Source organism: Leptodactylus fuscus, chromosome 2, assembly GCF_031893055.1.
Source record: "Leptodactylus fuscus isolate aLepFus1 chromosome 2, aLepFus1.hap2, whole genome shotgun sequence".
Lineage (NCBI taxonomy): Eukaryota > Metazoa > Chordata > Amphibia > Anura > Leptodactylidae > Leptodactylus > Leptodactylus fuscus.
Window position 1 is genome coordinate 125,301,724 of NC_134266.1, and position 16,481 is coordinate 125,318,204.

The following is a 16,481-nucleotide window of genomic DNA, read 5'->3' on the forward strand; positions in this document are numbered from 1 at the left end:
TTTGTTCAACCAGCAGTCATGTAGCAACTCTTGGATGACTCTACGAACATGATTGAATAGTAGAACATTTTTAAGCCTGGCCTTTAGCAGAAATGTATGAAAATGTTTCATTTATCAGTATCCATTGGGAAAAGATCTATCAACAGAAGGATCACAGCAGAAGTAGTATAAAATATTTGCTAATTTTATATTCTTATCCAACTGCATCAAACACTTCTATTTCTAACATGTGTTAAGCCTTTTTAGATATGACTGCTTGACATACAAATGAATTGCTGTTTCTTGTGTTCCAGCACAATGTGAAATGAGTGAATGGGGATCATGGGGTCCATGTACTCCTAAAGGAAAGAAATGTGGAAGAAAAAATGGATTTGAAGAAAGAAGTAGGAAAGTTCTGAAGGCACCACTAGGCGGTGAATCTCTGTGTCCACCTACCGCAGAGAAGAGGAAATGCACAATGCCCACAATCCCATGCCCTGATGGTAGGTTCAAGAACTTTCGTTTAAGACTGTGTAAGGGAGGTCAAATTTACTTACTCTTCGTTCACATCTGCATTGGTATTCCATCCGGGGGAGTCCACATGAGGACCTCCCCCATCACCACCACGAACGGAATACCGAACGCAATTGCAAGTGGTGTACCAGTGAAAGCACATGGATCCCCAAAGACTATAATGGAGTCCATGAGCTTGCCGCCAGATCTCCGCAGGGATCATGCGGACAGGAAAGTAGTTCACATTCTAATTTTCTGTCCGTATGATTTGTGCAGGCAGCGCGCGGCGAGCACACAGACCCCATTATAGTCTATGGGGTCTGTGTGCTTTTGCTCCACAGCACTTTCAATTGCGTTTTGTTTTCCATTCGCAGGGGGTCCTCATGCAGACTACCCCGGACAGAATACCGCCGCTGATGTGAACGAAGGGTTACTTTACAACTCCTGATATCTGACGCCTTTGTAACCAAGTCTTAAAGACAGTGACATAGCTAGAGTCCCATGGGCCGAGGGCAAGGTTTAGGTCATGTTCCCCCCCACCACCACCACCTCCATTATATATAAAAAATATATATATTTTTCGCCATGCACTTTTAACATGTTGTAGCAGAATATTTATTACAAGAAGATATTTTTGTTATCAGGTCATCAGTATATGATCTGTGGGGATCTAACACCTGGACCCTGCACAGATCAGCTTTTCTGGCAGGCTTTAGGCATCAGATGCTGGACAGGGAGTGCAAGAAGCTCTGCCTCTATTCAAGTACTATATTCTGAAATGCAGCCCCTTGCACTCTATTGCAGACATTCTAGGGGGGTTTAGAGTTACTTCTATTGCTTAAATAAGAGCAGTCTGCACACACTCCCAGTCTACAGCCTAGAGCCCACCAGAACAGCTGCTCTATGCAGGGTCCAGGTGTTGGACCCCCATAGATCACATACTGATGACCTCTCCAGTATGGAAACTCCTTTACATCGTTACATAGTCAATCAATTCCAACCTATAACCCTACAATCCCTATAGTGTTGATCCAGGGGAAGGAAAAAACCCCATGAGGCTCATGCCAATTTCCCCGAAAAAATTCCTTCCTGACTCCAATCTGGCAGTCAGCATAAAAACCCTGTATCAACGTATCCTTAAAATCTACAGTCCATAACCTTTTATATTTTTTTCATCAAGCAAGGCATAGTTATTAATATTTATATAGTTATTAATATAGTTGTTAAGGAGTTTATATATTATTCCCCCATGACACGCATATTCAAAAGTGCCAAAGTTTATGTGTGTTTCTACATACACAAGGGAAAGTTGTCTGCTTACTCTAATTTCAAGGGTCCCTCTTTGTTGACTTGTAGGCATGAAAAGGAGATTTCTTCACAATTCTAGTCCCAAAACAGATAGCTTGTGTTTTGATGGGAAATGTTAGTTGCAGCAGATGTTTTGTCAATTTTTATTCAAGTGTTTCCAGTGAAACCATATAAGTGCAACCCAACAAAAATAAAATGAAGCCTTCTTGTCCTTTGTGACTAATGTTTTCAAATTGTGTAGGAAAGCAGATAACCACTGAAGCTCCGAAATCCTCCAGACCACCAAATCGGCAAAGCAATAAAGTGTTGTGCCTGACTGCCAGGTCTGGTGTACCAAATGAAATCAGACCTGACTATAATGAAGACTTCACATTAAAAGCATAGTAGGCTCCCAGTAAAGGATTGTGGGTGATGATAAAAGGGTGGTCTGTGCAGCTGCCTACCCTCTGAGCACTAGGTTGAAGTGAATTCACGCGCTGCCACAGGCGTCTCAGTGGCTGAGCTTTCAGAAGTGAACTTCTGTTTACTATACCTTACTGCTCCAGGAATTTCTCTGGAGTGAACTTCTAGACTCTGGTTTAGTCTGATAACGTATCATTTGTTAAAAGGGCATTAATTAAAAGAGGCCAGCTTACATTCTTCCTGTATAAACTTGGCTGGACCCCCGGATGTTATCTCCAAAACAAAACCTCAAGCTTTAGAGCTGCAAAACATCAACACAGGGAGAGAAACTGCAGAAACAAATCTATCTACAATATGCCTGCTCCTTCTCCAACACCCACGGACTGCGAAGAATCCTGTACAGCCGCGTACAAAACAGTCTGAACAAAGACACTGATTCTTAAGAAATACAAGCACTATGTAAGCACATAGACGTTGATTCAACAGCTCAGCTGTGAACACACGATTTTATTAATGTTGCTAAATGTTTTTAGCTGACCGCCAACGTTCACTTTCAATTGTTAACCTTTTCCCGACACCAGCCATACTATTATGGTGGATGTTGGGTTTTTAAATATGGCGGCCGTTTAGCAAAGACCTGGCACTAATGCTCGCGATCAGTGCCCATCATTTTGGGCAGGTCCGCCTGCACCCAGAACAAGAGGCTAGTAATCGGCTGCCATGACAACCAGAAGCCAATTGAAGGCTTCCAGGACTGTCTAGCATTAAATTCTATATTCTGTAGTAGAAGTGTGGGTAATTGTAATGTATGGCATAAGTGATCACCCCCCCCCTTTCCCTAGAACACATATAAGAGTAGTTAAATATTATGAAACACATTAGGTATCCCTGTGTCCAAAAACCACACAGAATTTGTCAAAATTTTCTCCCAAAATTTGGCTTTGTCCAATAAAGGCAAACTAGGCAAAACACAGCAACACTTTTTCCCCCCTACCAGTATGTCTTTAGAGTGTGGGCGAAGGCCCACACAAACACAGGGATGCGGTATGCGGATGTTGTCCTTGGTAGAATTCAAATCCAGGAATCCAGCATTGCAAGACTAACCACTGAGCCACCGTGTTGCCCCGCAATAGTACTCTTCTCCAAATACCATGTCAAAATCTGCTTCAAATTCAGTGTTAGGCCAGGTTCAGACAGGGTTTTTTGATCAGGATTTTGACGTGGAATTTGTGCCTTGCAACACCTCCCTCCCAACTAGGCCCATTCATTTGGGCCTAATCCGGAGCAGAATGCCGTGACCGGATGCCGGTGTACAGTACCAGCATCCAGGCACGGCCTATCATTTTTTGGTCCAGAATCTGAGGCGACCACCTCATCAAATTCCGGACCAAAAATCCCCATCTGAACCTGGCCTTAAAATCCACGTTGGTGTTTATCAAGCAGAAAAAATCTTCAGAAATTTTCTGCTTGGCAGATTCAGCATCAAATTCCTATGTGTCAACATCCTCTTGCTCATACTAAGAGCAATTGGATCCCTACACTTACAGATGACACATGGCCAGGATGAGAACTGCTACTCAGTTAGTTAGTTAGTCTTTCTCATATGGGCAGAGTGGATCCAGCATATAGTGTTTGAGTGTAATAGGTGGTTCTCTGTGTTTGAAGATCTCTGTGAAGTGTTAGTATTTATTTTAGTATCACTGTGTTTACTGTTTTTTCCCCTAAACTTTTCTGTCACTAAATGGCTCTTCTACATCCTGCCCTGTATCCTATATGCTGATATGACATCTGCTATGTAACCTTTCCAGTCACCACTCATGATTGGTTGAGAGGCTGTCAGGTGATGCAAGAAGTCGGCCTAGATTAGAGGCCATGTGATTCTTCTCCTCTGCTTTTCTATGTTGCGTTAAATGTGACAGCAACTATTTTAGTTTGTCTGAGACAAAGCACAAAAGTTTCAGTTCCGTTAAAAAATATACAGTACATACTAAAAGTTTGGATACACCTTCTCATTCAAATAGTTTTCTGTATTTTCATGACTATGAAAATTGTAGATTCACACTGAAGGCATCAAATCTATGAATGAACACATGTGGAATTATATACTTAACAAAAAAGTGTGAAACAACTGAAAATATGTCTTACATTCTAGGTTCTTCAAAGTAGCCACCTTTTACTTTGATTGCTGCTTTGCACACTCTTGGCATTCTCTTGATGAGCTTCAAGAGGTAGTCACCAGAAATGGTTTTCACTTCACAGGTGTGCCCTGTCAGGTTTAATAAGTGGGATTTCTTGCCTTATAAATGGGGTTGGGAACCATCAGTTCTGTTGTGCAGAAGTCAGGTGGATACACAGCTGATAGTCCTATTGAATAGACTGTTAGAATTTGTATTATGGCACGAAAAAAGCAGCTCAGTAAAGAAAAACGAGTGGCCATCATTACTTTAGGAAATGAAGGTGAGTCAGTCTGAAAAATTGGGAAAACTTTGAAAGTGTCCCCAAGTGCAGTTGCAAAAACCATGAAGCACTACAAAGAAACTGGCTCACATGAGGACCGTTCCAGGAAAGGAAGATCAAGAGTCACCTCTGCTGCGGAGGATAAGTTCATCTGAGTCACCAGCCTCAGAAATCGCAGGTTAACAGCAGCTCAGATTAGAGACCAGGTCAATGCCACACAGAGTTCTAGCAGCAGACACATCTCTACAACAACTGTTAAGAGAAGACTTTGTGCAGCAGGCCTTCATGGTAAAATTGCTGCTAGAAAACCACTGCTAAGGACAGGCAACAAGCAGAAGAGACTTTTTTGGGCTAAAGAACACAAGGAATGGACATTAGACCAGTGGAAATCTGTGCTTTGGTCTGATGAGTCCAAATTTGAGATCTTTGGTTCCAACCACTGTGTCTTTGTGCGACACAGAAAAGGTGAACAGATGGACTCTACGTGCCTGGTTCCCACTGTGAAGCATGGAGGAGGAGGTGTGATGTTGTGGGGGTGCTTTGCTGGTGACACTGTTGGGGATTTATTCAAAATTGAAGGCATACTGAACCAGCATGGCTACCACAGCATCTTGCAGTGGCATGCTATTCCATACGGTTTGCATTTAGTTGGATCATCATTTATTTTTCAACAGGACAATGACCCCAAACACACCTCCAGGCTGTGTAAGGACTATTTGACCAAGAAGGAGAGTGATGGGGTGCTAGGTCAGATGACCTGCTCTCCACAGTCACTATACCTGAACCCAATCGAGATGGTTTGGGGTGAGCTGGACCGCAGAGTGAAGGCAAAAGGGCCAACAAGTGCTAAGCATCTCTGGGAACTCCTTCAAGACTGTTGGAAGACCATTTCAGGTGACTACCTCTTGAAGTTCATCAAGAGAAAGCCAAGAGTGTGCAAAGCAGGAATCGAAGCAAAAGATGGCTACTTTGAAGAACCTAGAATATAAGACATATTTTCAGTTGTTTCACACTTTTTCATTAAGTATATAATTCCACATATGGTAATTCATAGTTTTGATGCCGTCAGTGTGAATCTACAATTTTTATAGTCATGAAAATACAGAAAACTCTTTGAATGAGAAGGTGCGTCCAAACTTTTGGTCTGTACCGTATATTATGGGTGAAATTTCAGATCTAAACCGGTTTAGTTTCAAAACTGTTCACTCATCTCCAACCAAAGTCCTAACACACTTTTTCAGCTGCAGCTTGACAACACCGTAGGCCATTCATTATTATGCATTAAATGTGTCATGGCTTCTGTTTGGTTAGATGTATTGGGGTTTCTGGAAAGTGAAGCAAACTTTCAATGAAAGACTCCAGACTATTGCTGTGTCTCCGGTGTGATTATTAATACATACCGTATTTTTCGGACTATAAAAAGGTTTTAGAGGAGAAAAATAGGGAAAAAAAATTTTCAGGCAAAAAATGGTAAAATATTTAATGTATGGGAGTTGTAGTTTTGGAACAGCTGCAAGGCCACATTGACAGGTGACCCTGCAGCTGTACGGGGATGTATAGTGTGTTTTTTTTTTGTGGGGCCAGGTGTACTTTTTAGATATACCATTTTGGGAAATGTTTATTGCTTAGATCACCTTTTATTTAATTCAGAGGCAAAACAGAGAGAAAAACCTGGCGGTTTAGCACTTTTGATTTTGACGTTCACTGTACATAAAAATATTAGTAGACCGGGCATTTTCAGACACAGGGATACCTAACGTATATGTTTCACAGTAATGTTCTACTTTTATATGTATTCTAGGGAAAGGAGGTGAACTTTTATTTATTTTATTTTTTATTATATTTTTTTTTTAAGTGTTTTTTTTTTTTTTTACTATTTTATTATCCCCCGCCTAGGGGGCTTGAACCTGCAATCATTTGATTGCAAGTCCCATAGACGGCAATACAAGTGTATTGCCGTCTATGGGAGATTCTATACATTACTATCGCGGAGTTTCATAGACCAGCCACGATAGTGATATATATCTATGACAGGCCTGGGAGCCTTCATTAGGCTCCCTGTTGTCATCGGAACAGGTCGGCTCCTGCGGCCTCGCCGTGCAGGAGCCGGCCTGCATCACTAAAGGTATGGGGCCGGTGGGGACCGGCCCCGGGGCTAACTAACTGCCGGGACCTGCGGAGGAGGAGCGGATTTACAGCATGGCAGCTCCTGCCGCTGAAGAAAACCAGCGGTGGCAGTAGCGTGGCAATCTGCAGGCCCCGGCAGCTAAGACCGTCCCCGGCATCTGCTGTAATAGACCGGCGGATGCCGGGGAGTGTCTTAGCTGCCGGGGCCTGCAGATTGTCATGCTCCTGCCGCTGAAGAAAACCAGCGGTGGCAGTAGCGCGGCCATGCTGTAAATCCGCTCCTCCCCCCACATTCAGACTATAAGACGCACCCTCATTTTCCTCCGAAATTTTGGGGGAAAAAAGTGCGTCTTATAGTCCGAAAAATACGGTAATTCATTGTGCTCTATCCATATCACAATATCCATATTTAAATATTATTCTAATAAAACTAAAACTTGAAAGGAGTTTCCACAAAATATGAGCTTCATAACAGAGAACTATAATAGTAACAGCTGTTATGCCATCAGAACAGTGAAAGCCATCCCAATAATCCCATTGTACAGTATATTGCTTTATTATGTAATCCGAGCATGGCCTAATACTGACAGTCATAATGTTTCCATAACAGTGTGCGACAGGCTAATTACCTATCACTAATGCTAACCATAATGCCCAATATTGCCACAATGTTCCTTATAAATGCACACCATATTGCCCCACACTGTATATGGCTTGATCATAGACTGTATTACTTAAAGGGGTTGGCCACTTTCAGACCAATATTGAGAAACAAATGTTATGGTTTGTATAATAAAGAGTTGTACAATTTTCCAATATACTTTTTGTATGAATTCCTCACAGTTTTCTATATCTCTGCTTGCTGTCATTCATTCTGTTACTTCTACTGGATAAAAGTCTGACCATGGTCATGTGATTTACGGTCCATGGTCATGTGATGAGCACACAAGTGCTGCTCGTTATAGTCACAGCACAATCAGACATCTGCCTGGTAATCAGCTGTGCACACATAGGGCTTTATTTTTATGAAGTTTTTATTTTTCAATGTTTTTTATTTTATATCTGAGAAAATATAAACAAAAGAGGGAAAACGTGTCTGCTTTTGACTTTTCACTTTTTTTTATTTAATAGCACAAAGTTCTAGTAAAAAAAACTTTGTAAAATAGTTTTTCCTGTCTGTTATGGTAATTTTTATTTTGTATTGTGTTGTCAGGAGTTGGGCTAGAACCTGTGATGAGGGCGTGTTATTGGTGTATTATTTATTTATTTTTTTAAATTATTTTACTTTATGTTTTTTACATTTCTATTTATTTCTTTATGTATTTTTTTACATTGTGCGCCTATAAAGTCATAATAGGCATCTGAACACTATTGTTTTTGTGGGAAAGTCTGATTTGATTCATAACTGGGGCTGATACATATATCTCCAGTTACAGGAGGAATATAGTTTCCCGCCCATAACCACAGAACTTATCTGCGTCCTGTAGGATGCAGCAGCCCTAACAGTTTCTTATCACTTGTGGATCATATGACCATTAGGTCAGAAGGAAGCCATATTACGGTGGCTCCCATAACTGTGTATAAGCACATTACCATGCAGCATCCTGTTATAAATGTATTAATGGCATGTATACTGTTTTAGTGTTCCTTATTTGCATTTTACTCTGCTTTTTACCCATGACATAATTTGTGAAAATGTGAGTATATATAGTCTTTCAGCCATCAATAAGCACAGCTTTACAGCTTCATAGGATGGACCAACATTAATATTGTGATAAAATAATAAGTGATTTATTATCTGTAGATATTACCGTAATCATTATCAATATTCTCCATGAGTTAACGCTGCCAGCAAGAAAAGAGTTAATGAAATTACTATCTGGTTGTTCTGTTTTATGGACATTATAAAAAGTTCTTTAACGGCATAGGACATAAATAATAGGAATTGTTGTGCAGCTAAATCCTTATGGGGCCCCTCAACAATTGCCATTTATGGAACTGAAGGAATACATTTCCCGTAACAATGTGGTATGGTTGGGATATAATTTACCACGCAGAAGGCTTTGTGTAAAAAAGAAGCATTAAGATCCATGCAAGGAAAATGGCAACGTTAATTCTTTAAGTTACTATAATTTACAGTCATCGTGGTCCAGAATCTAGATTTTGGCTTGGGACAGTGCAACATTATAATAGTTGTTTTTAATAAGGGTGAGAATAGCACAAATAGTATTTTACATTCAGCTACTTCTAAATCAATAATCTGCTTACATTACTTTTGTTTGTAGTTTATATTACATTGGTTTTGAGGGCAATTAGGAAAAAGTCCAAATGTTTAATGGTTGGAATTCAACATTTAAGTATCAATTAGAATTAATTGAATTACTTAGGTATGACATAAACGGGAATAAATGATTTCTTATACATCTAACGCCTTCTGGTTTGAGTAAGAGAAAAGAGAGTGGAAAGCTCTCAAAACCAAACTAGCCTGCTGCTGAACTCGTTCCTCGTGCTGTGCCCGTGATTGTTCCGGCATCTCAGCAGCCCACTGGGAAGCCATATAAAGAACATGTTGTTGGCGTGGATGATCCACATGCTTAGGCATTTCGGCAGCTCTCAAGCTGGCCTGCCATTGAACTTGTTCCTTGCACCGTGCCTGTGATTGTTCCAGCATCTCAGCAGTTCGCTGGGATGCCATATAATGAGTGCGTTGTTGTCATTGATGATCCCACTCAGATCCGCTTGTCAACTCTGTTGACTTCTGGCTGCCTTCATAGCTCTCATTGTTTTAGAATTTTGCGACAAATTAGATTTTCTTTTTCCCATCATGTTTAAAAGTAGCAAACTGCCAATTTGGATTAAAGGTGTTTTCCCATCCAGTGTTTCAGCATTGCCTGGAGCAGATCAGATAATACGCAGATCAGATAATATGCAAATGTTGGTACACAATGGACTCAGGGTTAGATGTGTGTTTACTTACAGAGATAACAGACCTGGATTTATCAGCCTGCTGCCAAGAGCAGTTTAATATAGTATGTGAACATAAATTTATAATAGTCTTGAAGCCATGTTATTTACTGAGTTAAAAAGTAGCCTATGTGTTAATCGAGGCTACAAGCTGTGTGCCAAATTTTATCCACATCCGTTCAGCCGTTTTTGCATGATTGAGTAACAAACATCCAAACACACAAACTTTCTCATTTATAATATTAGTAGGATGCTTACATGGCTAGCTCCATTATATTCCGCAGCACTTTACAGACATTGTCAATCACTGTCCCATATAGGGCTCACAATTTATATTCCCTATCAGTATGTCTTTGGAGTGTGGAAGGAGCCCACACAAACACAGGGAGAACATACAAACTCCATGCAGATGTTGTCTTTGGTCAGATCTGAACCGAGGACTGCAGCACTCTAAAGCTGCAGCACTACTTAAATAACATATACTACTGTCTTCCTTAGCATCCCCATAGAAGTGCATGTTTGGTTCAATCATTTACCTGACTGCTGACACATGGCTAACTTAAAAAAGGGTTTGTCTAAGTAAATATTAACATGATATAGACAACCTTTTTCAATAACCTGTATTATACTAATACACTAATAGGACTCACACTTTTCAGCGCATCACCACCGCCTGTGATAGCATTTCATTGATTACAGGCTGGTATTTCTGATGGGTTCCACAAAAAGATATACTGTACCTCAACAATACTTCATTTACTTATATAACCAAATTAGTAGGAATTGGCATCAGATGGTGGTACCGAGTATAATTAATTTTGGGGTTCTATTAGATAGCTAAATGCAAGTATTACTTGACACTAGTTCACAAATTCCTAAAATGTCACCAAAGTACTATAAACATATTTTTCAGTAGTCGTTTGCTGTCTAGCCATTACCTTGCACTGTTTCTGTCTTGGGTTCCTATCAGTAGCCTGCTACTGTTTTTTTTTACCTTGAAATAGAGCCCTCTTAGCTCTATAAATCAGGGATATGTGCACACAGAAGCAGACCTTAGGCAGCAAAAAGATGATTTGGGGCCCTGCAGTGTGATTGAAAAGATGGGACCCAGGTAGGAAGGATAGTGGTTGGCCAGACTCTTAGATGTCATCTCAGCCACCCAATGTGGCTACATCATATAAAAATAGATGGGGTAGTTTCTTAAATAATTTACCCAGTATATTATACTGACACATGGCCTGGCTGAGATGTTGTATGATGACCCTCATCATATCTGTATAAATTACAGTGAACGTATTGTGTCATGCCAGGGTGAGCTGGAGGTCCACCTGGTATAGGGGACTATCGGGGGATTCAGTTTGTGACTCTATACCATGGAGTTATGTTGTCTTTAAAAGGTGGTCATCCAAACCATATATCTGTACATGTCCAGCCAAGAGTAAAATTAAGGAAGACTTTTGTAGAGTTCCTACAACAGGCTGCTAAAAATTCTTCTTCAAATGCATTCACTAAAATAACCGTTTATTTATTGCAGGAGGAAAAAAGGCCAAGAACACCAAAGGAAAAGGGAACAAGAACAAAAACCGAAACACGGGGACAGGAAATAAGAAGAAAAGAAACCAACAAAGAGTAACGTCAATGCCCATCACTCCTTCTGTCCCAACAAAGTAGATGTCACTATAGGGTCCAACAACAAGAGAATAATGCTGCTATATATCTAAGACGCTTTCTTGAACTGGAGCACTGCTACAACTTAAGCACCTACACCATTGGCGATTGATTGGCAAACTCTTGCAGTTAGCTAACTGAGCTTATACTGCCATAAGGAGGGGAAAATTTTACCCAGGACTTCCAGAGAGAAGATAAAAGGGTACAGAGCTATTTCTTGATCAGTACCATGACGTGCATGACTTTTCTAGTCATATGATAACACCTTGAAGGTCATGCAAAAATTGTTTAACTTCAGTAGAAGTTGCAAAGGCTGGAAATGGTTTTGAGTAACACTAAGAACTGTGGGGTTTTATGTCGCCTAGAGTATTCCCACTGTTCCCCTCCCTCCTTTTAAGTCTGTGTTTTCAGGTGTTTGTATGACTTAATCTTTGGGGAGTATATGTTAAACATTTGTGACCCATGGTTGTGGTCATCACTATGAAACTACTTCAGAAAAAAACAAGAAAAATAAAGAACTGAGTAAGCTTCTGAAGAAGTACACTAAGGAGATGTATCAATGAATATGGGGCAGTAACAATGAACTTAAAAAGTTTTATTTTCAAATGGATTTGTAAGTGTTTTATTGTTACAAAAAGAAGGTAATTAAATAATAACATAAGATACATGGGTATGGTATGAGTGAATGCACACACAGTACACTATAGCTGTGAGCTTATTGCCGATTACAAAGGGCACAACAAGAATTCAAAGTGCCCCATAGTTAAAGGGGTTTTCTGACCAAAGTGGCTTATTCCCCCTCTAATCCAACACAACAGCCAACTTTACAATATGTGCGCTATAGCAAAAATCTATTGTTCAGTTACGTGTCCAGTCAAGATGAATCCTCTTCGCTTCCTCTAAGATTCTGTTCTGGCACTGAAGCCTTTTTCTTTCGCCCAGTGCAGAGCACACTGACCTCACAAAGGTGGGGTGGTCAAAGCGGATAGAGACAACCCAAATTGTAGAGCTTTGACATCTGCAAAAGGAAGTGGGCAGGCAAAGAAGCCAGTACAAGCAAATACGGAACTATATAAAAATGTACCAGAAATGCAAGTGAACAGATGTGCTGGATGTAAACAACAACCGTGTGCCTTGGTGGATGTGGAAAAGCAGGGGGCAAGTCTATCCTGGAGAGCTTGGTTTAGGGGCACAACAGCCTGGGCGAACCTTTATTATATAACTAATTAAATGGCCGGAAATTGGTCTCATATTTAGTTGAACACACAGAGCACTAGATTACATTCTATTTTATTAATAATTCACCTTTCTGACAGTAAACTGTAGTATTGTATAGATTATAATGTATACTTGCTGCCTGGTAAAGGATTGTAGTACAGTACAGCAGCTCTTCTGCACCAAGACGAACCCAGAAAATGAATTTAGATGTCAGTATATCACCCAGAGGTAAGTGGTGTGAGTGGTCCTGCCTTAGTCTTGGTTTCATAACATTTTACCACTACCATAGTTAAATCAATGAGTTAGTTGGCCAACATTTACATAACTGGCAAGCACATAATAATAAACACAGAAACTTTGTAACGCTTTTAGTTTTAAACCTACTTTTAGTCTAACAACATGAATTGTGTTTATGGCTTTGCAGAAGTCATTGTTATTTCAAGCCCAAATATATTTCACAATGTGGCATTGCAAAATTTAGCATTTACAGTACTATGTACATATTCATGTCATGGATATCATACGTAGACTCTGACATTGAAATCTGGCATGCTATGTCAAAAACTGATAGGATACTATATCAAAGTAAGAGTTGTCAAAGCGAGCACTATAGAAGTTGCTAATAACAACCAAGCTATATCTAACTCTCAATTTTTTTTATCAGACACAATGCTATAGGCATCTTCTCCACACATCTAACTTTTTAGGTACTTGCAGCAATTTCATGGCGCACATTTTGATATTACAACTCCTATAGAGTCACAGTATTAATCTATTTTACTTGTGTATATAGCACCAACAAATCCAACAGTATATCTTTGTTTGTATCCAGGGGTATATACTACAAACCCCCAGTTGTTTGCAGTCTGTAACCGTAAAGACACATAGGTCTTCACAGGAGCTGTATACACAAAATAGTAGGATATTTTTAATTAAGATTATTAAGTTTCTTAGGCTCAGTTCATATCTGCGCTTGTACTCTGTATGGGATTCCATTCCCCTCTCCGCATGAAAAATGAGGAGAGAAAAGCTCAGGCACGTCTCCCCGCCCTGCACCCGCCCACACTCTCCTAAGCCACAAGCCTTCTTCCGCCTTCTTCCTAGGTCTGTAACACTAACCTAAGGCGGGGGCAGCGAGGCGAGAAGAGGAGCAAGAGCGGCAGCGATCTGTGCAGTTAAGTGGACACTAGGGGGGACTAAGTAGCCAGAGGATTGTTTTTTAATCACTACACAGCGTGGAGTCTACAAATTAAAGCGTTCAATTTTTAGTCTCCATGCTGTGTAGTGAATAGGATCGTTTTTAAAATCTGATCTTCGATTATTAAAAAAATCCCATTGACTTGCATTAGGATCGGAATTGGGATCGGGTTCGAATGGAAAATGATTGGAAATCGAATTTTAAAAACGATCCTGAACTCTAGTGTTCATTAAGGCCGGGTTCACACGGGGTTTTTTGAACCAGATTTTGACGCAGAGGACACCTCAGAATCTGGTCCAAAAAACAGCTTGCCGCAACTGGATGCCAGTGCAGTGCACACAGTGAAACCAGCATCCGGTTGTGACATTCTGGCATTCGGGAGGGAGTGTTTGCGCCGCAGACTCTGTGGTGAATTCCACCATGGAATCTGGCTCAAGAAAGGGCATGTTGCTTCTTTTTTCCGCAAGCAGTAACAAACCGCTCGTGGAAAAAAGAACCCATCGAATTCAATGAGAGTCGGGTTTTTTTAGCCGGATTTTGACACGGATTCCTGGAATCGTGACACCTGTGCAAAAAAACATGTTGCCAGCAAATTAGCCAAGAAAATTTAGACATACTTAGAGAAAATCCAGGAAACTTCTACGGGTTATGGGTGATGAAACATGTGTCCACTACCGTGATACTGAGACCAAATAAGAATCCATGAAGTGGAAGCACAAGGAGTCACCAATTTGAAATTTTGTGTGCAGCAGTCAGCTGGAAAGGTCATGGCAAAGTTTTTTTGAGATATAAAAGGTGTTTTATTACTAGAATTTAGGTCACACAAGACAACAATTACTGGAGACAGCCATGCTTCAACAATGAAGGTAAAACAATCAAAAACAAAAGCCATGGGATGTTGTCAGTAGGTGTGTTCCTTCTTCACGACAATGCGCAGCTCACAAGTCTCATATATTACAAGCTACTATCTGGGAATGTGGCTTCATGAAGCTTTACCATCCACCTTACAGTCCAGACCCGGTTCCCAGTCATTACTTTTTTTTTTTTTAATGTAGATTGTAAGCCGCATATAGGGATCGCAATGTACATTTTTTTTTTTTTCCTATTAGTATGTCTTTGTAGAATGTGAGGAAACCCAAGCAAACACGGGGAGAAGATACAAACTCCTTGCAGATGTTGTTCCTGGCAGGATTCTAGCCCAGGACTCCAGCGCTGCAAGCCTGCAGTGCTAACCACTGAACCACCGTGTTGCCCCTAGTACACAGTATATTGAGATGATCCGGATGAGGCCAGCGAGACGCAGCTCAAAAACCCTGTGGAATAAATAGTGGCAAATCTCAATGTATTCCCCCCCTCCCCCCATCATTACTTTCTCTTCTGTAATTTGAAGAAATGTCAAGGTATCATTTCCTGATTATATTACAGTCAAAGAGGTGGTAATAGGATTCCTGCAGCAGCAATAAGTCTCCTTCTATTCTGAGGACATCACATCAGTGGAAGCAAAGTGGAATAAGTGTGTTGAAGTACTGTAATTGAAAATTAGTTCAATATTCTCAGAAAAGTTAGTTTTCATATTCAAGCAGATAATTTATTGAACAACCCTCATAAGAAGGATTTAAAGTATAATGTATGAAGTGACATACCTGTATATACTCGAGTATAAGCCAAATTGTTCAGCACAGTTTTTGTGCTGAAAAAGCCCCCCTCTGCATTTTTTTTTTTTTTAGGGGGGGGGGGGGGGGTTCTATGACCAGCCACAATATCAATGTATAGAATCTCCCATAAAATAGTGCAAAAAAAAAGAAGATTTAAAAAAAATTAAAAAATAGTTCTAAAAAGTTCTAAATCCCTCCTTTCCCTAGAATACATACAAAAGTAGAAAATTACTGTGAAACACATACACATTAGGTATCCCTGTGTCTGAAAGTGCCCGGTCTACTGAATATAGGATATATGCATTGCTCCTGTTCCATCGGGAAGGGGTTAATAGGAGCACTGCAGATACCCTATATTCAGCCAGGCTGAATTCCAAGTGGGGGAAGAAAAAACCCAGTCCTCAAGCTCAGGGAAGGGGCAGACAGACACCCACACCCAGCAACTACTGCACCCAAAAACTCCGACCATTTTAATTTTTTTTTTCTTCATTAAAAGTTTTATTGAAGATTTTACAATTTTATACAAAACCAGGGGGGGGGGAGGGAAAGGTGGGGGGGGAGACACAGTAGCATACAGAAATGTCAATTAACGGTAGAGCATGAGGGAGGGAAAGGGGGGGCAGAAAAGGGGAGGCAGGAAAGGGCAAATGACAAGAAATCAATAAACGCTCTGGCGCAGCAGAGCCTACAATCATAACATATACAAAACGACCATTTTAATTTTTGAAATTTTCCAGCAGGCTTATACTCGAGTCAATAAGTTTTCCCAGATTTTTGTGATAAAATTAGGGGCCTAGGCTTATATTCGGGTCGGCTTATACTCGAGTATATACGGTAGGTTGCTCGATAGAAGTGTACTATATCCCTCTGTAATGTCATAGGCACATTGTAGAGTCACAGAGTTGTGTTCAAGAAGGGCATAGCTCAATAAACATTGCAACGCCACTGTATCTTAGGATTCCAATGTATACTAGGAAAAAATATGGCAAAAA

The 16,481-nt window shown here is 40.4% G+C and overlaps 1 protein-coding gene across 1 annotated transcript in view; it reads left to right on the forward strand.

Moving 5' to 3' along the window:
* The window catches only part of RSPO1 (R-spondin 1), a 126,261-nt gene extending 114,211 nt beyond the window's left edge, over positions 1-12,050 (forward strand). The window contains exons 5-6 of the mRNA XM_075264578.1: positions 294-482; positions 11,285-12,050. Coding sequence (XP_075120679.1) covers positions 294-482; positions 11,285-11,421 — 326 coding nt within the window. The 3' untranslated portion in view covers positions 11,422-12,050. The remainder of the gene's footprint in view (positions 1-293; positions 483-11,284) is intronic.
* Positions 12,051-16,481: the final 4,431 nt, after the last annotated feature.